The sequence below is a fragment of the Neophocaena asiaeorientalis genome, unplaced genomic scaffold (genome assembly GCF_003031525.2).
Source record: "Neophocaena asiaeorientalis asiaeorientalis breed wild unplaced genomic scaffold, Neophocaena_asiaeorientalis_V1.1 scaffold150, whole genome shotgun sequence".
NCBI classification, from domain to species: domain Eukaryota; kingdom Metazoa; phylum Chordata; class Mammalia; order Artiodactyla; family Phocoenidae; genus Neophocaena; species Neophocaena asiaeorientalis.
The window spans coordinates 10,169,718-10,195,280 of NW_020176571.1; the positions used below are offsets into that span (position 1 = coordinate 10,169,718).

General features: G+C 43.5%; 1 protein-coding gene across 1 annotated transcript in view; it reads right to left on the minus strand.

The window, feature by feature from the left end:
• The window catches only part of GRIN2B (glutamate ionotropic receptor NMDA type subunit 2B), a 295,943-nt gene extending 281,743 nt beyond the window's left edge, over window positions 1-14,200 (minus strand). The window contains exon 1 of the mRNA XM_024733244.1: window positions 13,790-14,200. Within this exon, the coding sequence (XP_024589012.1) occupies window positions 13,790-14,200 (411 nt within the window). The remainder of the gene's footprint in view (window positions 1-13,789) is intronic.
• Window positions 14,201-25,563: the final 11,363 nt, after the last annotated feature.

A 25,563-nucleotide genomic window follows, 5' to 3' on the forward strand; every position in this document is an offset into this window, starting at 1 on the left:
ATGCAGAAACTGCAGTGAAGCCTGGCTGTAGTTGTCTGTTGTCCTGGCAACGTGATGCTGAAAGCCTGAAGGCTGCTGCTCCCTCTAACACTGGACAACATGTCGTCAAGGCAACAGAATGCATCCAAGACACATGGTGGCTGGCCATGTGGTCTTGGGGGTGTGCCAGGAATCCGCAGTTGAAGGCAGGCTACACTGGCTGTGCCGTTACACCACCTCCCACTCTCAGTGCCCACACCCTTCAATCCCCCATCAAATCTTGCCCTGGCTGTTCCATTCCCTGTGGCACTGTTCTCAGTGCCATCAGCCCCCCTTGGAAAGAGTGATTCTCTCAGGCTGCAGCGATGTAGATGTAAGTCCAGGAACTGGCCACCGGACACTGGTGCGTGCATGGGAACTCCATAAACTCAAAAGGAGAGGAAGCTATTTAGCCAATGACAATGTTTCTAACTTCCTCCATTGCTTGGCTACTTTGCTCCCAAGTTTGTAAACAAATTTTGTGAAAACAACAAAACTGCATCATCCGTAGATATATCTAAAGAAGATGATGCCCGATTCCAGAGGCATCTGTATCTCAGTCCTACTAGGAATGATAATAGCAGCGATTTTGCAAAACCAGGCGTGTTCCTGGCCGAGTAATGAGTCCTGTAAAGGGTACTTCATTTCACTTCATAACAGCTCTTTGAAGTTAATGAGCATTAACCCTATCACAGAGGTGAGAAGTCACACAACATGGCAAGAGGTCGCTCAGCTTCTGAAAGACGGAGCCAAGACTCAAACTGGCTCCAAGGTACATGTCCCGTCTACCACACTCTACCGCTCCCATCTGAAAAGATGCCAAGTCAAGTTACATCACTCCCTTCTTACACCTTCTAGAATGAATTGAAAAATACCCAACTTTGTGCCAAGGCTCTCAGGCCCTCCAAGATCTATCTCACGGTACCTTTCAACCTCAGCTGCTACCTTTGCCCCCATGCCCATCCCCCTCCAGCCCTACTGACCCTCCGGCCACTCATCAAACAACAAAAAAACATGCCCGCCCTTCAAGAATTTTGCACCTGCTGTTCTCTCTGCCAAAAGGCTGCTCCTCAGATTTTCATCCTTCTGGATCCTTCTCATACAAATGCCAAGTGCCACATCCTCAGAGACCTTCCCTGACAATCCCAAAATAGCCCACAATATCCCTCCCTGCTGTTTTCATTAAAACATTTACCATTGCCTCAAATAATACTGTTTACTTTATGTGTTTGTTTATTGTCAGTCATTGTACCCAGAGGGCATGCCTCTCTTATGGACTAGATCTCCAAGACCTTGAACAGTTCCTGACACCCAGTAGATACTTAATAAGTATTTTTTGAATAAATGAATAAATCAGTGAGAAAGGCTGTTGTTTTTTGCTAAAGGAAGTTTCAAAATCTCTCGCAAGTACCTTTGGAAACTTAATCACACTGATTAAAGTTCATTGGTGCTACCTGGCTGATTAGCATGTCACATGAATCGCACATGTTTACCTTTCAAAACTTTTAAAAAAATGTTTATTTCTTTCTGCTTCCTCCTTTGAAAGAAGGCTAATAGAGTCAAGATCATCACCGGCACCCGTCTGCTTTGCGTGATAAAAGCTTTGCTCTGCTACCTCAGATGCACCCCTAACCTGAGACTGCCCTCCTGCCATGAGTGTCTGCTGGGAATTAAGTGGCTGTGAGTGCCAAGGTGCTGAGGGCTGGTATCTGGCAGAGGTGAAGAAGGGAAGGGTGAGGGAGATAGCAGCCTGGAGAGAGAGAAGGAATGTACTCGCCAGCAACCAGAGATTAATCCTACCGTCCATTTTTATTTGGGTTTAAAATACTTTTCTCTTAATTGTGACTAACATCTGTTGCACTGAAATAATAATCTACCTATATATTTAAATAAGTATGTATCAAGGGCTTACTATGCGCCAAGCTATACGTTATGTTCTGCAGACACAGAAAGGCAAAAGACATAGCCCCTGCCCTCATGAAGCTTGTAGTCTAGCAGGACGGACGGCTAATAAAAAACGATTATGATTCATTACAGTTGTGATAAGGACTATGAAAAGTATGAAATGAAAGGGGATAAAGGGAAAAGAAACAGGAGCTTTTATTTGAGGGGAGGGAAAAAGAAAAATCGGAAAGCATGACATTGGATTAGGAGGGCAGCCCTAGGTGAGATGCTCTATCCTGACGACTGGATAAGAGAAAGATACAGGCAACTAACGGCAGCGGCAAACACACACACAGACACAGACACACGCACACACGCACACGCGCACAGGTACACAAAGAAGCAAAACCAAACCCAAGGAGAGAGGAGGACAGAAAGGGATGCTAAAAGACAAGCCTCACTGCCCTGAATTTCCACCAAAGAACAGCTGACTAACTCTGACACCTCACCTCTCAGCACTGTCCCAGGCCCCGGAGGTCCAGAACACGCGAGCCAAGTACCCGGGAGCTAGGTGAGTTCAGATCCTGCCGTGGACGGCTTGCGTTTCTATTCACATCACTCCCTCACTCATTCATTTATTCAGTGGAGACTTACTGAAAAACTCTCGCAGACCCACTCTTACTGATTCCTGCTATTTGCCAGGCCTTTTCTAAGCACTTTTAATAACTTTACTTAATAAACCTTAAGAAACAGGGTCTATTTTTACCACCATTGTATAGACGAGGAAACTTAAGATTCAGAGAAGTCAAGTTATTTGCCAAAGGTCACACAGTAAACAGTGGAGCCAGGAAACAATCTAGGCACTGAGATTCCAGAGCGCCCCCCCTTAACTGCCATGTGAGTGTTGCTACTTCCCTAAGGCTGCCATAAAAGTTGTATCACATACTTGGCGGCTTAAAACAACAGAAATCTCTTTTCTCAGAGTTCTGGAGGCTGGAGCCTGAAATCGAGAGTCGGCAGGGTCGTGTTCCCTCTAAAGGCTCCAGGGGAGAATCTTCCTTCGCCTCTTCCAGGTTTCTGGTGGCTTCCCTGGCTTGTGGCTAAATAACTCCAGCACCTGCCTCTTTCAAGGACTACCCCTTTGTGTAGATGTCTTCTCCTCTTCTACCTCTTAGAAGGACATTTGTCGCTGGATTTAGGGCCCACTTGGCTAATCCAAGATGATCTCATCATAAGATCCTTAATTACATCTGTAAAGATCCTTTTTTCAAATGAGGTCACATTCACAGGGTCCAGGAGTTAGGACACGGAAGTATCATTTCGGGGCCACCATTCAACCCACTAGAGTGTGTATATAGAGTGTACATTTTAACAACTGCTAATTGTGTAACAACAGTTGGCTGTTACTATGCACCCGACATTATGGCATGTGCTGGGAACACGAAAGTCAGTAAAGCATGGCCTGGCCCACAAGGAGCCCGCTGTACAGCAAATGAGACAGATAAGTAAACAGGATGGGTTATAATAAAAGCTTAAATAGAGCACAGGTGAAGTGCAAAAAATAAAAAAGAACTAGTAAATTCTGTGAAGATGGGAGTCAGAAAAGGGTTCACAGAAGTGCCATGATTTCTCTTGGAAAGTGAGTAGTAGGTGCTTCTGGGAGGAAAAGGAGGAAGAGGCACTGACCAAGGCCCAGAGATGTAAAACAGTCAGGACCAGACGAGGGGCGGTGACTGATTTAGCGTGACCTCACGTTGCCGTTCAAGGGCGGGGAGGTGAAGGGAAAATCCTGGAGAGGTGGCCTGGGACCACATCAGAGAGGATGTCCTAGTCCCAGCTGTGGAAGCCGGTATGGAGTTTTAAGTCAAAGTGTAACCATCAGATCTGAGTTTCTAAAGAACCACACAGGCAAGCTGCCACGTGGCGGGGAGGACAAGAGGGCAGAAGTGCTGCTGAGGTCACTGCAGTGCACGGCGGGGAGGGGATCCGCGACAAGGCTTCTCTACTGTTGGATAACTGTCCTGAGGGGAAGGAAGTGGCCGGGGTTGACCCCGGACTGGGCAGCTGCTCCCTCCTGCTTTAGATAAGCCTCTCTTTTCTCCTCGTTCTTGTTCTCTTCTTATCTCTCTAAGAATTTCTTTAGCTCTTTCCCATCTCCCCCTCCTCTCATCCCTCAAGTGGGGCTTCTGTCCTGGACACACTTCTCTCCTCGTCCCCCGCGTTCGTTCTCAGCCTCTCCTCCAGGCTCCTGGTTTCAACGACCCTCTCCATCCTAACGAGGCTCATCTCAACTTCCAGCCCACCAGACCACTCTCTTTACCTCCAGTCCCAGATCCAACCGCTTGCCAGTGGTTTCCACTCCTGTGATCCACCCACGTTCCAAATTCTACTCATCCTCATTTCCACTGTCACCAAGTCTGTGACAAACCTAATGACTCTTGTCATCGTAATTTGTGTAATAGCACTAAAAGGGTCAACGGTGTTCAGCGCCACAGAAGGTCACGAACGACTTGAAAATCCCACTTGGATTTGGCATTTTGGATAAAGGGAAAGACGATGAATTGAAAACAGCAATTTCCGAGGAGCATTTAAGGAATTTAACTATGAAAACAAAGAGCGAGGGAGGAAAACCAGGGTCAAGGAAAGCTTTCAGGTTTGTTTATTTATTAATATGAGAGTGATCTGAGCATGTTCGAAGAGGGCAAAATTGACATTTTGGGGAAGACAATTCTTGACTGGTGGGTACTATCATGTATACTGCAGGACACTTAACACACCTGGCCTCTGTGTTCTAAGTGCTAGTACTGGGTGCGTGCAGAAACACACACACACACACACACACACACACACACGCACGCACACACACAGACCAGTCATTATCATCATCCAAAAAACTGCCCCAGTACATTTCCAAACATCTCCTGAGGACCACTAAGCTAGAGGGCAGATGCCAGCAGGGAGGAATAAGTGGATAATTCAGGAGAAAAAGGACATAACTGATGAGCCAGAGTCCTGGAGGACATGTGAGGCGACTGGACCAAGGGCACAAAAGCAGAGTTTGGTGTAAGGCAGGAGAATTTTCACATGAGAGATGTTGAGCTTTAGAGTCACACAAACATTGGTTGAATTCCTAGGTCATCACTGCCTTCCTTTGAGAGACACTGCCTGTTGACTAACCTCAAAGTTGGTCCCCACGCTTGTCCCCTTGCCACCTCCACCAGAGAGCCTGCAACCTCCAAAGGGGTGGCCATGTGACATGATTTGGGGTCATGAGGTCAAGGATATGGGGAAGACTTTTCCTGATCTAATGATACCCAGCCCCTGGCTTTCCCTGCTCTGGGTTTGGGGCAGGACGCCTAGAGCAAGGGCAGCCTCCTCACAACAATTACCAAAATGTCAAGGAAACCCCCGCGGTCAGCCCTGACCTCACCATGTGACTGCACCAGCCCCAGCAGTCCCCAGCGCTGAGAAACCAATAAACACCTATTGGTTTAAGCCATCATGAGCAGTCAATACCTAAACATCCTGGGCAAAACAGCCTCTCTGATCTACAGCTGCCTCACCTGTGAAATGCAGACAAAATGCATGCCTTACAAATGCAATGAAAGAACTGAACGAAGCAACATATAAATGAAGCTCATATTAAGGTGACCAGCTCAGAGCCTGACGAAAGCAAATGATCGGTGTCAGTTCTCTTTCTCATTGAAACCTCCTAACAACCCGTGATAAACTCGGGGGTTCTCTGTGCCTGTGAAACAGAATAGAAGCAGTAAAGTATTTTGCCTTCAGAAAAATGGAATAAAACTAGCCTTGAACATTACTCTCATACATGGTGAACCCTTAAGCCACAGAATCAAAATATAACGTTGGGGAATATAAACTGATACAGCCACTGTGGAAAACAGTACGGAGGTTCCTTAAAAAACTAAAAATAGAACTACCATACGACCCAGCAATCCCACTACTGGGCAAATACCCTGAGAAAACCATAATTCAAAAAGACACAGGCACCCCAATGTTCACAGCAGCACTATTTACAATAGCCAGGACATGGAAGCAACCTAAATGTCCATCAACAGACCAATGCATAAAGAAGATGTGGTACGTATATATACAACGGATTATTGCTCAGCCATAAAAAGGAACGAAACTGGGTCGTTTGTAGAGACGTGGATGGACCTAGAGAGTGTCATACAGAGTGAAGTAAGTCAGAAAGAGAAAAACAAATATCATATATAACACATATATATTGGAATCTAGAATAATGGTATAGATGGCCTTATTTGCAAAGCAGAAATAGAGAACAGATGTAGGGAACAAATGTATGGATACCAAGGGGGAAAGGGGTGGGGTGGGAGGAACTGGGAGATTGGGATTAACACATATACACTACTGATATTATGTATAAAGTAGACGACTGAGGGGAACATACTGTATAGCACAGGGAACTCTACTCAATGCACTGTGGTGTCCTAAATGGAAGGGAAGTCCGAAAGGGAGGGGATCTATGTGTATGTATGGCTGATTCGTTTTGCTGTGCAGTAGAAGCTAACACAACATTGTAAAGCAACTAGACTCCAATAAAAATGAATTAAAATATGTATATATATAAAATGTTGAATAAAATATAGATATAAAGCCTAAGAATGAGGCAAAAAGAGAGTCACGGAAGTCTCAGAAAGGGGAATGAAAATACATTCTTGGTGTATAAATCAGATTCCAAGGAGTTTTTCAGCAGTATCAGTGTAATCTATTAAAAACTGGCTGGTGAGGCCATTCCCTGGAGGTCCAGTGGTTAGGACTCCATGCTCTCATTGCCGAGGGTGCGGGTTCAATCCCTGGTTGGGGAACTGAGATCCTGCAAGCCGCACGGTGAGGCCAAAAAGATTAAAAAGATAAAACCTGGCTGGTGACATTTAGTAAATTAAGTTCCTTCCTATGTCTTTAACATATTACTACTTCCTACCTAGTACTTTTAATATTCCCCTCACCTCATTGCTCACTTTTTCTTTTATATCAACAGAGATAAATCGATGAGTAACCCTGGATTCAAAGACTATTTAATTCTGCTCTGCTTTCTTTTTTAATGTTCTTGGCTTATCTTCATTGCTTACATCCTATATGTATCAGTTTATTGAAATCACTGTATGTCTCTGCTTTGAAAATCGTGATATGTCCTGATCAGGGCGCAGTCAGTAACTGCATGGCCACAGAGGTGGAACCCACGGAGCTGCTGCTGACCCACCGGGCTTAAAATGAAGGGCACTGACATCCCAAGCTCCTCTCTTTCGGTTAATGGGAAAACATTAGAGTCCCATTTTCTTCAAATGATTTAGGTAAGGTCTGGTGTAGGAAAACACAGGACAGCGTATACTGAGGCCCTACGGTTTACCAAGCGCTGGGCACGCTGCTTCATAAGGCTTGGTAAAACCCACTAGGATCCAAGTGTTATTTCTGTCCCCATTTTACAAACGGAAAACTGGAGGCTAAGAGTGTTTAAGGAGCACAACTACAGTCACATGACTGGGAATGCACAGAGCTTGAGCCTACTGGCTACAAAGCCCGCCTTCCCTCCATGTGATGTCACCTCCTTCCTTCCACAGACACACCATCACCTCCTGCCAGCTGCGTGAGAAGTGATGCCTCACGCGTTACTTTCTAGCAACAAGCACCTTAATTTCTGTGAATGCCTAAAGCAATTTCTGGAGCCTCAGTTTTTCCAGGCATTAAAACTGCACCTGGACTTCAAGTGGCTGGTCTCTTGAAAGCAAATCCCAGCTCCAACTGGAAAAGAGCAGATACTCTGGCCAATGAGATGCAGGTGTATAGTCCTGGAACCCCCACAGGCTTGAGGGCAGCATCATTGCAACGTCTACGGTGTCTCAGAGAGAACTGCCCGCGCGCCTTCCCCCAGAGTATAGTTCAAGGAAGTAGGAAAAATGGGAGAGGAGTAACGGACCCCCAGATGATTCTATCCTGGCTTTTTTCTGACCTCCTCAGTGTGTGGACTGAAAGTTTTAAAGTCGGCGGAAAAAATTTTAAAAGAAGACTCAGATCCCAGTCCCACTGCGTTTCTAGCTGTGTGACTTTGGCCACGACACGTAAACTCTCTCCCATCAAATGAAATAATGCTACTTGTCCCACAGGACTGCTTAAGGATTAAGATGCTCATTAACGTCATGCCTGGCACAAAGTTGGCGTATGACAGCAGCTTTGCTACTGTCTTGCCTCTCCCACCTCTGTGACTTAACTCTGCTCATCACCAAAGAATGCTCTAACACCACGGTTTGCTCTTGAAGTGTGCTATTCCAAGAAATACCATATCACAAACAACTAAGAAGCAAGGTTAAAAAAAAACTCAAAGTCACCCCCAAATTCGGGAATACAGTGGGGTATGAATCGCATGGCCATCTTGGTTTCAAGATTATGTTGGATATGGAAACCCCACATGAGCAGATGGAAGGCAGTTAAGGTATTTACAGGGTCACAGTCCACGGCTGGCTCAACTACTGTCTCCAAACATATTGCCATTAGGTGTCGGGGTGGGGGGAGGGAGTAGGGAACAGGGGGAGAGTGAGGGAAGATGGGGCCAAAGGAGAGTAAGGGCCATCCTCCTGGCCCCAGGTGGATTCCAAAACGTGGCTTTCTGCAAAGAAAATCAGAGCGCTAGTAGAAGTATTAATTCTCAACCAATAAATTGAGAAATGAAACAATCATAGCAACAGATGCCAGAGTAAGAATCTGCTCACCTGTCCTTTAGGGAGGAACAAGGATCACGACACACGTCTTAGCTACTGTACTCCACTCTGATCAACAGAGTGAAGATCACTCCGATCCATTTCCAGACCCTGACCCTTTACTCAGCACACCTTCTCTCTTCCATTTCCGCAGCATTAAAGCTCGGGTCTTCCACCCTTTTGCCTGATCCTACTGTAACTTCCACTTTCTGTATTCCTTCCTACCACCTGCCCAAGCCATTTTCATTGGCCCTAATGCTAGTGACAAAATAGTTTTCAGTGACTGTCATTCCCTGTCCCCACTTTTTAATTGGCTCACCTAAAGTATCTGTTTGCCCAGCATTTTTCCAACTATTTTATTTTATCTTCAAAATGTTGTAAAGTGGGTAGGGCAGAAAACAAAATTGAACACTTATAAACTAGAAACCGAGCGTCATGTAGCTGCAGTGATTTGTTTGCCTAAATCTCCAAAGCTCCTGAGAATGGAGACTAAAACACAGGACTTACAATTCTTAGAGCAGTGCTTTGTGGGGCAGAACTGCATAAGTAGAAAGCGCAGGCTTCAAACTAGGTACTTCGGGATCTGAATCCCAGTTCCACTGCTCGTAAGCTGTAATATCCTGGATTAGTTACTTAACCTCTCTGAGCTAAAATCTGAAAACCCAAGAAAGGGTTCAGCAAATCAGCAGAGAAATCTCCTGCAAAGGAATAAAAGTATGTCTCGCTTTAGTTCATCATTTGGATTCTGACGGGCATCCTAATCCAGGATCTCAGGGAGAATAAAAGCAATTATAACAGAGGCAAAATAAAATGGACTCTTTATACTCGGCAGGGAACTGCCAAAAATCACCTCATACATTTTTTGGTTTTGTTTTGTTTTGTTTTGGTGGTACGCCAGCCTCTCACTGTTGTGGCCTCTCCCGTTGCGGAGCACAGGCTCCGGACGCGCAGGATCCGGACGCGCAGGCTCAGCGGCCATGGCTCACGGGCCGAGCCGCTCCGTGGCATGTGCGATCTTCCCGGACCAGGGCACGAACCCGTGTCCTCTGCATCGGCAGGCGGACTCTCAACCACTGCACCACCAGGGAAGCCCACCTCGTGCATTTTTAAATGGACCCCGTTACTGTTCTAAACGGTCTTCTGCAACAAGCGCGAGCAGTTCTTTCCTTATTAGAGTTCTTCCTTAACTGAATGTGCCCTTTTTTGGCCCTGGAGCGGCTACGCCACCAATGAGCCTCGGCCTCCCCGGTGGGACAAGAGCAAAGCTCCAAACACAGTTCAGAGCCCTTCCCCCGGTTTTCACCTGAGCTGCCCTCTCAGTTGGTCTCCAGCTGTGAAGCGCCTCTCTATTTGGCTGTGACCCTATTTCCTTTCCGTGCTTCTCCTGTCTCATGAAGGCTTCTTTCCTTCAGACTTGCTCCATACAACCTTCAGCTCAGCCTGCTGAATGCTGTGCTGGACACTTAGTGAAGCAGCTGCTCTGTATTACCTCATTTAATCTTCAACAACCCTATAATGGATATATGATTATCCCCATGGTACAGACAAGAAAACCAAGGTTTAGCGTAAGTGGTTTGGTAAGTTGTCCAGATCCCCACATCTAGGAAATGATGGTTAAAACTGCTCGGAGTCCGAATTCTGAGCTTAGAACAGCTCTGCTCTATCAGCTCCCATGCTTCTTTCTGCCATGGTACGAGGTGCATTTCCTCAATGGGAAAGTGGAGACTAATTAATGTTTGTATTGATTAATTAGCACATTAATTAGCATTAGCAAAAAAGTGAGCGTAATCTATTTGATCAGATGCTGAACTATGTCTCCCTACTTTTGCCAAAAAGTCTCTGTAACTAACTGTGCTACCTTTCTTCCATCACGAACTCCTTGAATCAGGTATTTCCTCCCTGTAAACCAATCTTCCACAAGGACACTTAGTAAGTTTTATTTGAAACAAACACACAAAAAACAACTGAGTCAAAACAGAGTGGCAATTACCTATCTCATAGATGGAGGAAGCAAAATGGAAGGCTTATTCACCATCCTTCGGATGGCGACTGTACCTTCAAGACTATGTCTTAAACACAGCAAAGCTGTATTTCTTACATTTTCTGCATTAGTTCCGCTTTCAAACGTGTTGTCCTATTGCCCGTAGTGGATTCAGAGTTGTCAAACTCTGTGTCCCCATTCTATGTTGGTAAGATACAGTCATGGTACTAAAAATAACTTCTATCAAAAAATAAAAAAGCTGGCCTTAGAATTTGAGGTGTTTTATTTTTGAAACTTGCCCCCAAAGCTTATTTCTCTGATTTCTGGGGGACTTTTTATTTGCCTTCCGGCTGGTCCTTTAGGCCTGTGAACATCCCTCTGCACAGATGCCCAGCATCTCAGTGCTGCTGCCCTCTGGATCCCAGAGGCCCAGGGGGCAGTTCCTCCTGCTGCCCCACCCATCCCCTGCAGCCGCCCCCCACCCATCCAGGCCTCCCACCCCGTGACTGAGCCTTCAACACTCCCGCTTCTGTGGCACCAGGACCTCCTGCTTGCTTCTTTCTTCTTTCTCTTCTTTCTACCTACCTTTCAGTAACTCTTCTTTTCAGGTCCAAAGTCAGATATTATTTAGGCCATTTTAGCAAAGTGCCTAACAATCATTGCCTACCTCCTTTTTTTGATGGAGAGAGAAAAAGATAAGATGGGATATTGGGGTGTGGTTGCAGTGGGGGGAGGGGGAAGGGGGAGGAGACCAGAGGGGGATCTCGTTACAATGACCTGGAAAAATCCCCCTTACTGGCTTCCATCCTCCATTTGACCCCTGGAACTGGTAGCCAAGGGGCCCCCTATAGAATTAGGCTACACCTAGGCCTCCACCATTTCATAGCTCATTAATCCTCTCCTCTAGTCAGGTTCCGGTATTGCCATAATGAATCAAGTGATGCTTCACTTTTAGGCTGATAACATTCACCACAGTGCTACGTAACAGAGGAGAAAGTAAAGAAGAGGAAGGTATGAGAGACCTTAACCCTCCTCTCCATTTTCTTGAGAGGCAATCAAGCACATGGTCTGTGGAGCCAGCAACCAGTCCTGGACGCCACTTCCTAGCAGCATAATTTGGGATGTTATTTAACCTTTCTGAGCCTCAGCTTCCCCATCTGCTAAATGGAGATAAGTAATGCCACTTAGCTCACTGGGCTGTTAAGCGTATTAATTAAGATACTGCAGGCAAAGCAGTAGGTTCTCAGCACACGGTAAACACTCTGAAGCACCTAGGATACATCACTGAACAAAAGAGCCCAGTCTCTCCACGTGGCCTGCGTCATTCTTCATACTCTTATATTGTTATTATGCATTTGTAAGAGACACAGCAGAGAAGCAACCAACCAGTTTAGCCAACAACCTTTTACACTGGGATGGGGGGAGGGGTGAGCCTGAAATAACAGGCTGTGCACGAGTCCACAGATGCTAAATCAATCAATCCATCAATTATTTTCACCGGACTTGCTCTCAGAGTAAGTTTGCACTTATTTATGATTCAAAAACTGGGCTCCTCCACCTTGGCATTCTTGCCATGCAAATTGTGCCCTCAAAATACCACTGCTAAAATATAATATACTTTGCTAAGGGCAATGATGTTTTAAAAAAATCTACCTGAAGCAAACACTCGTTAGGTTTTGCCAAGTCCACCTATATTCTCCATTCTATGCAAGTTTATCCCACTTCCCTTAGCATGGGCTCCTCGGGGCAGCATTTTTTCTAACATCCTTACCTGTGCCTTTACCCATGCGCATGGGACAACAGCCGCCTCACATGCTACTGAAAGCATGAAGTCCCTGCACTCAGTACTCTCCGCTTGACTTTGCCTATAGACTGAACAAAGGAAGCTCCGAAATAGACATCTCTGCCTGCTGCCGACAGATGGCGATAGTGATCACGCAAGCTTATTTTACTCTGTTAAGCCCTGTGGCCTGGTGGTTCTCAACTGGCCAAGTAGCACGCTTGTGGCGTCTGTGCTAGGTTTTGAGCTGTTTGCAAACATCGTTAAGCCCACGGCACGTTTTTTCAGTACAACACTGAAGGAGGTTTTGAAAGTGACACTAAGAAGTATAAGATGACAATGCAAAAGTAGAGACAATTTAAGAAACCCAAAGTGATGTGCAACAAATACTGCATTTGTGAAATGGATCATTCTAAGGTACGAACGACTGCAGAGACAATATGTATGTGAGAAGTGCTGTACTTTCATTGTACAAAGCAAGGAAAAATAACCGAATAAGTGAAACATGTAAAAACAAAACATAACTACAAACAAAACACTTTTTCCTGTAGGCAGAGAATAAGCATCGATGTCACCTGATAATTACTTTGTCGTGTGACAATCTAATATTAGTGTAGGAGAGACTATGACTTATTGGCCGCCTTAAAGCAGTGGTTCTCAGCCTTAACTGCACTCGAGAATCACCTGCTGAGCTTTTAAAAATCCTAAAGCCTAGGCTGTGCTCCAGAACCTCTAGGGGTGGGACCCAGGCAATGATTGCGCTGAAAGCTCTTCAGGTGATTCCAATGTGCAGTCGAGGTCAAGAACCACTGCCTTCAAATCTAAGCCTGGGGAAAACACAGCTGCAACTGGTTCTATGGGTTAAAATCCATTCACATGTGCAGATGGGATGCGTGTTGAGCCTGGACACCTTAGCAAGAAGTACTTCTCTAGGATATCTGAATCTTCAAGGAGACAAATTACCTGCCTCAGGGAATTTTGCTTTTTATATTCTTGAAACTGGTATGGGGGGAGAACATGTATTATCGAGGAAGAATACAGCACACTTTTTCTAAAGTTTTGAAGGAGGTATTCATACACGTATTTGAAGAAAATGTATCACCGAGCTACAACCTTCAACATCTCTTAGTCATTTCGGTGAATCCATTTACAAACAAATGGACACACAAACCTGTTCCAAACAAAAGGAGCTTCTAGACACCAGCATCTTTCCCTCACTTTCAACTCCAAAGCACTAGACTAGCTCCTGGTCTATCCATTCACTCAGTGCATTCTGGTTACCTCTGGTTACACTCCATCTTTCATAATCGAGTTCGGCATTCAAACACATGCATCATTTAGTTCTCAGTACATACCCCCCAGGCTCTTCTCACCACGGCCCCCTTTTACCTTGTCTGCCATTATCATCGAGGAGCCCCCGTGGATACCCAGGATGGGGGTGAGAGTCTGGGCTGAAATGAAGTCAAGGATCTGGGCGATGGCTTCCTGGTCTGTGTCGTCAGCGAACACCACGCCCTGGACCTTCCGGTCAGACATGAGATCACAGATGCGGGTTATGATGCTCTTTGGGTCCGTCTCATTCATGGCTACCAGCTCCACACGGGGCACCACAGAGAGATGGTGGAAATCATCTTTCTCGTGGGCATCCTTGATGGCCACCTCGTCTGAAGTGCCCACGAGGATGACGGCAATGCCAATGCTGGGCGGGCTCTTCTGAGACCGAGCTCTGCTGCCCGACACGGCCAGGACAGCCAGCACCAACCAGAACCGGGGGGAACAGCATTCTGCTCTGGGCTTCATCTTCAACTCGTCGACTCCCTGGAAACACAAAGAGAGAATGGTAACGTTACACCCCACACTACACGACTGTCTGGGAAGAGGCTGGATGCTGCAAGTCAAGGAACTCATCTCCTTTTACTGATCATCAAACCCAGCTTCTATCTTCTAGCCTAGTTTCTTATCTCTTGTGTTTGCACAGCAGAGTGAGGAAAAAAAACTTCCGAAAGCATCAGAAATCCTTGAGCAAGACACTAAAAGATGCTACTGCTATAGCCATCAGCAGCAAACAGACAGGGACAAACAACGGAAAGAGGAGGTAAGTGGTCCAGGCAAGTCACACCAAGCGCACGAACACAGGAGTCTCCAAGAGCGTGTCCGGCTGTTGCTGCGAGATCCCCGGTACTCCTGTCACAACCCATCCTTGAACTGCTCTGGGGCCAAGGGATGGCAAAGGCCAGGCAAAGTGAGCAGCAAAATGGGCTCAGCAGAGGTTACCTACAAAACGTGGTCTGGAAGAGCTGGATACAGGAAGTTACAGATACATAAGCCTCCATTCTTGATGCCTTTACTTTGTATTCACCTCAAAGGTGGACAAGAGCCTGAAAATTCTTCAGCAACCCATCCGGCTCTTAATACTAAATCAAAAACAGCCCATATGTTGTTTGGGCAGTACTTTTAAAAACATCTCCGATCCTTACAATAAACCAGCAGGGGGGAAATAAGAAAAACATTATTATCACCATTTTATGGATGTTGAAGGGAAGACTCGGAAAAGCTAAGAAGTCCGAGACCATAAGCCAATTAAGTGAAATGAACATGAGCCCAGATCTTCTGGTTTCAGGCCAACCCGCCTTACATCACATTGCCTCTTACATCATCATCACTTATTATGAGGAATAGTTTTATTCCCATTTGTTTATGCATCAAAGTATGGCGATTTGGACAAATGCTATTAAATTACTGACCTAGTGACCTTCCTGAAATGACTGACTTCATGTTTGCATGCAGTTTACCACTTTTTACCTTTTACCACAAACTCCTCCTGCCTCTTTACTTCCACATGTGCCCCTAAATCTTACACTCTGCACCAGACTGAGGACACAACTCTCTACAAAGCTTGGCCATTTCTCTTTTCACGTCTCACCATTCTCCAAGAGCTCCCCTTACTGAAATAGAACTGGTCCTGCTTAGATTGTATTGATTTGTTTTAAATAATCATTTATGGTACATCTGGTATGTGTTAGGTACCGTACTAGGCATTTCCTCCTCTGCAATCTCTTTAGTCCTCCTAGAAACCCTATAAATTAGTCATTTTATCCCCATTTCTCAAATGGAGAAACCGAAGCTCAAAACAGTTACATTATGTTGCCAAGGTCAATGATATTACAACACCAGCATGCCGGTACATGCCAATACAAAATACACGTAGCGTTTTGGGGACTTCCCTGGTGGCAGAGTGGTTAAGAATCCACCTGCCAACGCAGAGGACGCAGGTTCCAGCCCTGGTCTGGGAAGATCCCACATGCCGTGGAGCAACTAAGCCCGTGCGCCACAACTACTGAAGCCCCACGTGCCCTAGAGCCCACACACCGCAACTACTGAGCTCGAGTGCCACAACTACTGAAGCTCGCACGCCTAGAGCCCGTGCTCCGCAATAAGAGAAGCCACCGCAATGAGAAGCCCACGCACCGCAACGAAGAGTAGCCCCAGCTCGCTGCAACAAGAGAGAAAGCCCGCACGCGGCAACGAAGACCCAACGCAGCCAAAACTAAATAAATTAAATTAAAAAAAAATAAAATACACATAGTATTTTTATACTCCAAGGAAATAGTCTATAAACTGCACCCCAAACCAAAACCAGGGATTTTTATTCTTCTCCAAAGGGAGAGAATGTAATCAAGGATGATAATGTTGCTTCATATCTCCTGCTTGTCTGGAAAAAAAAAAAAAAAAAAGGAAAGATATTAGGAATCAAAAAGCCTTGAGAGTTTAGCTAACAAAAAGCAAACAATAATGATGAAGGTGTTGAGCAATGAAAGATAAGAAAGTGTCCAGGTTGAGCAGACTGACTGCAAAGGGCATTCATGATTTGGGGCTAAGATGCTGGGGACATTTTGTGGCTGAGGAAGCAAAAATCCAATCCAGTTCTTGGCAGAAAACATTTTGGAACCCTTGCTGTTGTAGTCACCCTTCCACACTGCCAAGAAGGAGCCCTGTAACACCGTCCTTGTCTCTCTCTTGCAAGTAAGACGAGCAGCTCAGTGGTTCACATCTGAACCAAGTTTATTCCTGACAACTTCCTCGGCTTTGAGTCTCTGTGGAGACCGGATGACTACACAGCCCTGGCAACCCGTGTGATGAACTGTCCCCAGCTGCGCAGGGCAGCCGGATCCCAAATTCCTCCTCCCAGAGCTCTAAGCCAGCAGCACTGAATACTGAGGAAGACGGACGGCTTTAGCACCTCAAAGAGCTATTGGCAAAACAGTAACAAAAATAACCTGTTAAATTTCAAGGACTGGTTCTCAAGGAGAACCAAAAGACTTAGAATTTGGCAAAAGTAGCAGCTAACTTCATTCCAATGGGATTCGAATCATACAGTCGTCAGTCACTAAATCAGGTTCCTTCACATTGAAAAGTGGTCCACTCTGCCATGACTGTTTATTGACTTTAATGCCGTCTACACTCTCCCACTCTGATGTTTTATTTGGTCTCTTAAAATATCTCTTACAGGGCTTCCCTGGTGGCGCAGTGGTTGAGAGTCCACCTGCCAATGCAGGGGACATGGGTTCGTGCCCCGGTCCGGGAAGATCCCACATGCCGCGGAGCGGCTGGGCCCGTGAGCCATGGTCACTGAGCCTGCGCGTCCGGAGCCTGTGCTCCGCAACAACGGGAGAGGCCACAACAGTGAGAGGCCAGCGTATCGGGGAAAAAAAAAAATCTCTTACATTCCTCTATTTCTTCTTACACAATATATTATACTTTGTTATGCGATGGCTAGTCGTGACACTCGAAGAATAGACTCTGGTTTTTACTGAGTGTCTCTTTTTATACTCAGGATACAGCAAAGCACTTTATGAAGTAATACATTATGGGAGATACCAGTAACAGAGGGACTGCGAGACAAAGAAGTGCTGTGAATACAAACTCAATTTCACACCTTAGAAGGGGTTACTTGAGAGAAAGCTTGTAGTCCAAGATAAGCTAATTGGTGGCGCTCCCTTCCACCCAACAGACCACGTTAGTCTTCCGGCACCTGCTTTATGAAGCTGTGCCCCCTCCTGTGCACTGCAGTGCCCCCTACCCCAGTAGAACTGAGCACCGTTTCCCTTCGGCTCTCATCATGGCCTGTGTGTGTCTATCTAAATACCCATAACAGTTTATTAGAGTATATGATTATGTATCTGCCTGTCTTCACTGCTGGTCATCTCCTGGTGGGCAGGGACCTTTTCAGTTCAGAAAGCACCCACTTTTATTAAGCACTTTTATTAAGCACCCACTCCCTAGCAGACATTGTTCTCGGTGTCAGGGATATAACGCAGACAGGTTCTACCCTCCAGGACCACAGTCTAGTAGAAGACACAGACACACAAGAAAACCTTGCCTCACTTGTATTTGCAATTCTTGGGGCCTAGCAGTGCCTTGGATACGTACACTAAGGAAGGACTCAATAAATGGTAGCCGCTGAGTTTCTACCATAATAAAATTGTCAATGTTTGGCCATTTTTACCTACACTAGTAACCTATTTTATATATTATATATTTATAGTAACATTTTACCTATAATCTACCATATGCCAGACACTATTTTTCATGGATTGTTAAATCACATGTAAACATGATATAGTTTCCCCCATATTACCAATCAGGAAACTGATCTTCTGAGAGAGAGGCTAAGTGCACGACCAAGATCACACAGCTAATAATTTGGCATCAAGTTTCAAACCAAAGTTTGTCGCCGAAACCCTTGCTCTTTCCATTCTACTGCCTCTCAGTATGAGTGTGTGAATTAATGAATGAATAAACAAACTCATTAACCAAAACCAAGCTGTGTTCTAATAGCAGTTCCACAGTAACTAAGTACCTGAGGGTAGGCAATTCCTCATCACTGTCTCTGTTTCCTCATCGGTGAAATCCGGATAATATACCTAACCTAAATACCTGAGAGAGTTTTATGTGAGGATCAAATGATGATATGCAGCTGGAAGTGCTTTGAAGAATATAAAATCTCTAGAGATGCAAAGGATGTCACCTTTAAGCTTCTACAGAAGTTGTTCAAGGAGCCTAGCTAGCTATTTATGAATGCACCAGGTCAGCATGTGGGAGGTGGGCCGGGAGAGAATGGCAGACAGTCTGAGAGGAATGTTGAGAGGAACTTCAGGGCAGGGGAGGGTGGAGGTGCAGGTGGAGGTGGGGATTGGGGGGGGGGGCGCGGGTGGCAAGAGATATGAGTTCCCTGACATTCTAACTCCCTGAAGAAGATGCTGCATAATGGCCTCAGGGGAGCAGCAAACTCCACTGACAGCTTACCGGTCAAGTGCAGCAGAATTCAAGAGTAATTCAGGCCAGGGACAGAAATGGGGATCGGTGGAACTCGGCACCCCCAAATCATGCTGTAAATTCAGACACGAGGGTTCACAAGCAGAACCAAAAACAAAGCATCAGGATTAGAGAGTCAACTGTTCACCTCCTGATCCTCTGCCTCCTTGAGGCTTGAGTTGAGCGGCCCTTAGATTTACAGCAAGCAGAAGGCCGCAGTAGCTTGTGTTCATGCCTACCACCAGTGCAGGGTAACTAACAGGGACCAGGCGACACTTTGCCCACAGTAGGCTCCAAGGAAGACATATTTGAGTGAGAAGCTGGGCCAATCCTGTTCTCAGAGAAAACTGAATCCTGGGGCAACCCCCAAAAGAAGGATAAAATGTGATTTAATAGATGAGTAAGTCAAATTTTCCAAGCACCATCCTTAATGGAGTCAGGACGCTGTTTCAAGTGACCTAACTAAGGCGACTGTGATTAGAATATGATAGGCAGTGAATAAAATGAAGATCAGAAGTGCCAGAACTATGCATCAGGTCCAGTTTCCCAAGCTACCAATAAAGACAGAAAGTTACGATGCACAGGCCTTAAAATCTGCCACACAGGAGAATGTGGGGGGAAAAGGAGCCTCATACAGTCTAAGTCAAGTGAAATATAAATGAGTACAACCTTTTTGGAGGGCAGTGTGAGAATCTCTATCAAAATTTTAATATCACGACAAAATAAAATTCAAGGTGAAAACATCAAAAGTGACAATGAGAGATGTCCCATACCACTTCCAAGAAGATACTATAATCATGAATATACATGAATCTAAAAATACAGGCTTGACATGTATAAAGCAATAACTAAAATTACCCTAGGGAGTAACAGACAAATCCAACAGAGAAAATATAAACAGTGACATAAATGATCAAAAAACAAAACAAAGCATGAATAATAAGCTTGAACTATTTCAAATATCTAGCAACATATACAAGAGAGAATATATATTCTTTATAAGCACATGGAAAATATTAACTCTACGAAAGTGCTTCAGTAACTTCCAAAGAATCAATATGAATGATTGCCATTTTTCTGTAATGTGATTAAATTTACAAATAAAATTCTAAAGGTAGCTAAACATATCACATATCCAAAACTTTTAAAAAACAATATTAAATAACACTAACGTTAAGGAGGAAATCATAACAGAAACTGAAAAATCCTTTGATTAGAATGACAATGAAAATATTAAATACCAAAATTTCTAGAGCATAAATGAAACGGTTTAGAGAGAAACCTATACCTTTAAATTCACTTGTAAGAAAATAAAATAATTAATTGTAATTAAATTTTCATTTATTGAACAATTAACAGAGTCAACCCTAAGAAGGAACTGAATAATACAGATAAGGGCAGGAATTAATGAAACAGAAAGCAAAGAAAAGAAAAAAACAAAACCAAAAGTTGATCCTTCGAAAGATTACACTAGACAAAATTCTGACAAGACCAATCAAGGAAACAAAAGAGAAAATGCAAATGAAACTGATGATGAAAAAGGGACAATAACAACATATACAGTAGAAATTTTAAAATAATAAAAGAATATTATGGGGCTTCCCTGGTGGCGCAGTGGTTGAGAGTCCGCCTGCCGATGCAGGGGACACGGATTCGTGCCCCGGTCTGGGAAGATCCCGCATGCTGCGGAGCGGCTGGGCCCGTGAGCCATGGCCGCTAAGCCTGCGAGTCCAGAGCCTGTACTCCGCAACGGGAGAGGCCATAACAGTGAGAGGCCCATGTACCGCAAAAAAAACCAAAAAACAAACAAAAAAAAAAAACCAAAAAACAAACAAACAAAAAAAAAACCAAAAAAAAAGAATATTATGAAAGTTAGTTGCTTTTAAATTTAATGTATAAATATCTAATTTTAAAAAGCAAAAAGTTTCAAAAGAATATGGAAAATTTGAATAATAACCATTAAAGAAAATAAAATGGTTATCAAAGGCCCCCAACTCTAATCCACCAAAACCACCCCACCCCATTTTGCCAAAATAAAAGGAAGTAAAACAGGTACACGTGGGGAAATGAGCCTTGTTCACACAAGTTGAACAAAACAGAAAAACAAGAAAAGTTTAATTCTAAATCCAGATAATTACAGTACAAGAAAAGATTATCATAGATCCCTTTCACTTATGAACCTAAAGGCAAAAAAATTGTAAACAAAATATTAGCTAACCAAAACAAATAGCATATTTTAATAATAATATTCAAGCGTGGTTTATATAAGGAATGCAAGGACGGTTTAATATCAGAATATAAATCAAAATAATTCACCACATTCATGGACCAAACAAGATATTTATATGAATATCTCAAAAAAAAAAAAAAAGAAGAACACACATTTGATTAAGGGCAGCACCTATTTATGATATAAATGTTAGAATATTTTTTTAACTCTTTGGTGACAGGCAATGAAGGAGATCATCAGTCTACCTGGTAAGAGTATATACCAAAAACTCTTAATCAGATTTTTTTTGACAGTGAGTTAATGCTATCACTGCTCCCGGAGATTCTGGTAAATAAAATAGGCAAGTAAACAAAAGTTTTAAGGATGGGAAGGAAAGAGAAAATAATAGCAGTACATGAAGATAATATGGTTATCTACACGAAGTCCAACAGAACTTTAAACTATTTATTAATATGGGTAGAATGAGATTGCTAGATAAATAATACTCTTGTAAAAAATCAGTAGCTCTTTTTAACCAACCAGAAAATATAATAGTCATACTAACAAAAACAACTATAAATTATTTAGGAATTAGCAAAAAATGCACAAGACATCTGCAGAGAAAATCTGAAGCTCTACTAAAGGATATGAAAGAAGTCCTGAACAATGTAATCATAGACGAATTCATGGAGGGGATAACACAATATTTTAGAAAGTTCTATTTTCTCCCAAATTAATCCGTAACTTGAAGGCAATTCCTATCAAAATAACAGCAGGATTTTTAAAGGAATTTTATTATCTTACTCTAAAAGAGTAAAGAAGAATAAAGGTACATGGAGAACAAGTTAATTAAACGAGACATCTTTATCTGAACCAGTAATGAAAGTGTGCCTTGAACAGCGAAGTATGAATAACTTAACTCTGCAGAACAGATCCAAAATAAAAAATTTTTAATTAACACATTTTTTTAAAACGTTTAAGTTCCAAGTCAATTTCAGGTTTTAAGTCATACTTTCTAAATTCAAATTTATAGAGGCACAGCAAATGTGGAACCAAAGAGGTGCTTTTTTGAGTCCGAATGCTTAGCTTGGGTAATAAATGTGTTCCACAATCATCTGAAGCAGAAAGTAGGAGTATACCAGATGTCAAACATCTACTATCCAGTGCCATTCTGAAGTACAAGACTAATACCCATTTCTAGCAAAAGCAGCACAATGCCATCTATGCATTCAGGGCATTTGGAAACCCAATTTCAATCCTCCAGAAGCATTTAGGGTCTGCTAAACACATCTAAACTTCATCTAAATCTGTAAATATAACATATAAAAGGCACCTATCTTTAATATTAGTGGACTTAGAACCTAAAACTTCTCTCTGCATTGTTATTCTCCTCTTTTCATACATACTGTTATCATCATCCAAACTCTTTTAGAGCTTCTGAGCTCCCTTGCCCCTGCTCTTTCTTCATAAGGAACAAGGTAAGAAAGCCTGGTAATCTGGGATTTGGGGTCTGGGACTATGTGCCTATGAAACCAGTGATGATAGAAAAGTCTACCTGGACATCCCGTAAACATGCCGAATCCATTTTTAATGTAGTGACTGACATGGCAACAAACTGCTCTCCTTGGTCCTGTCGGGGGATTTAACTTATCTAAACATACTTCTATGCAGAGCTAATCCCAAATCCATTTCAACATACCACAGTCATAACAAATAATGTAAATAGACAATCAAAGAACTCAGAGCCTTAGTTAAGTCATTTCTGGGAAAGTACTCGATCAGGGAAGAGCAGGATACATGGGAGAGAGGGAAAAGATACAGGAAAAAATTATCTAAACCTTTGACCCAGCAGATGGTTCCATCAAGTCCTCCTACATAAAGCAAGTAAGGATGCCGTTCCAAAGACCACCAGTCCCCTAGACCCTATGAGAAGATGGCCTCATCGTTGCAAAGGGCCAATGTGCCATTGAATTCCTTGGCAGAGGAATTTGCTTTCCTAGGACTCCTGTTACCTAAGAGCCTCCTTGTTCTCGCTCAGTCCAAGCAGACCTACCACCTGAGCCTTGCTCTACAACCTACCACCTTGTTCTGCACCCTTCCAGGAGCTAAATCCTGGCTTTTCTATCTGACCTATTTTTTCCTGCTGTATGCACAAAGCAGAAGTATCACTTCTACTGTCACCCAATTTCTTGACACAAAAGTTGAACAGATAACAAACAAAGGATCATAAATCACTTTATATGTATGCATTTTCATAGAAATATGTAATATAAACGTAGATGATTATCTGTACTCCCATCAGCAACAGCCACTGACGGTTTTTTTTTTCTTCAATATTCTGCAAGAGCAGACAGCAAAATTTCTCTTCTAACATCTGCACACGGTTCTTAATTATAATTAATTTATATGCCTCCAAGGACAGTGTAGGCAGCCCTGCTGAAATCCAAACCTTTGGAAACCTGATTCGGATTATCGCCATTTGGCAGCAGATGAGGGCAATTGCATGTATCGGTTTAACAGCAAAATAGTATTTTCAAGTGTTAATAAAAATTATTGCCTTGTCACTGACTATTAAGAGGGGGGATGAGCAGTAAAAATGGGTGATGGATGGTAAAAAGAGAATCATGGGGAGCAGGAAAAAATGTCACCTGGGAAGGAGGTCAAAGGACGATATTGGGAGGGTAACGGTGAGCCAGGGACGGAACAGGGACCACCAGAACCATACGCATCCACCCAGAACACACTGGTGTTCTGAGCTGCAGATAAACAGCCTGTGTTAAAACAGATTTAAAATTGGGGTGTTGAGGAGGGCCATTTCCAAGTCCCCCATATGATCTACTCTACTGCCTAAGTATATCCCAAGCCACTGCAACCCTCTACCAAGCCTGTTCTGCAACAGCAATAATCGTGCTGCGTTGTGGTGGAGATAGCAAAACTCTGGAGTTGAGAACATGTTTTACATTTACTCTTAACTTGCTATGTGATCTTAGATCAGTTTCTTTACCTCTCTGACCCTCAGCCCCGTCATCTGTAAAACGTGAGACAGTAACGGTTTTCACAGGATAATTGTGAAGATTCACTCATTGGACAAACGTTTGTTAAATGCTTTCCATGTGCCAGAGAATGTGCTAGGAGATGGGATCCAACACTGAATGGAATACAGTCCACAAGGAGCCTTTAGTCTAGTGTCCAAGACAACAAAATAAACAGGAAATCACGGTACGATGTGATGAGTTAGAAAAGAGTATGCTCAGTGCTCCACAGGAGGCCGCCTAACCCTGTCTGGGAGATCAGGAGATTAACAAGCTAAGTACTAACACATAAGCAGGAATAGTAATGAATATATTCAAACTGCAAAAATAATAAAATATTAGTTAGAAGGATATTATGAGACAGGGGAGAAAGCAAGGAACTAGACGTCAAAAGATCTAGAATTGACACTAGGCTTTGACACTTCCCTTAGATGGAGGGGAGGCAGTAACTTAAACTACCTGGACCTCATTTTCTTCATTACAAAATGGGGGTGATCATCCTTACGTCACAGAATTGTTGTGAATATTAAACAATTTACTTGAAAGCATCTAGCAAATAGCACGTACCTGATATTTACTTACTGAATATGAATATACTGTGTTCAGAGACAGATAAGGAGCTTCTTTTGCCTTGAATTACTTAGAAAGAAGTCAAAGACTCCTTCCCTCCCACCCCTCTCTCCAGCTTTAGTACAATTTCTACCAACCTTAGACACAGGTTGCTTTTAAAAGCTAGTCTACAAGTAACAACCTGATATCCAATATAAACAATATTTAAAATAGATTTTGTTTTATTTTGTTTAAGCTTTTAGTGCTTTGTTTTGTTTTTTTAATATTTATTTATTTATTTGGCTGCGCCGGGTCTTAGTTGCGGCATGTAGGATATAGTTCCCTGACCAGGGATCGAACCCGGGCCCCCTGCATTGGGAGCACGGAATCTTAACCACTGGACCATCAGGAAAGTCCCTAAAATAGATTTTTAAATTCTAGAACCATCCAGCAGTAGAACCTATTCCCCCATCTCCCACCAGCCACCAAACAGCCACCAAATTTTGTGCAAAGTAACATGATAACTTCAACTACCTAAAAGCATTCATTTCTTATCTTTGGAACCCATACCTTCACTTACTAATAGTGATTCTCCCTGCATGGAATATAGGAAGGGAGAACCCAATTCTCACTAGCTTGGCTAACAAGATAGCTTTTCTAGCAAACCCTAATGAAGTGAAGTCAAGGATAACGTGTCTTCCTTATCTACGTCCAGTACTTAGCAGAGTGCCTGGCATATGGTAGGTGCTCAAGAAACGTCTGTTGGCGACACTAATGAATGAACCAATAAATAAGTACCTAAGAATGCCAATAACAAGTTGATTCTCTCCATCTCCATTGACACATAAATGAAGGCACTAGTCTAGGTCCTTCACTCCCAAGGGTTACAACATGAGGGGAAATACCATAAACACCAATACAATTCCCAACTTCTTGATATTCTACAGAGTCATTCTTAGGTCCGTGTTGTTAGCTGATAATTGTCTATGTATCTGAGTGTTCATTTGCACATGTACATATGTGGGTAAATCAATGCCTATACTGGTGATACACATATG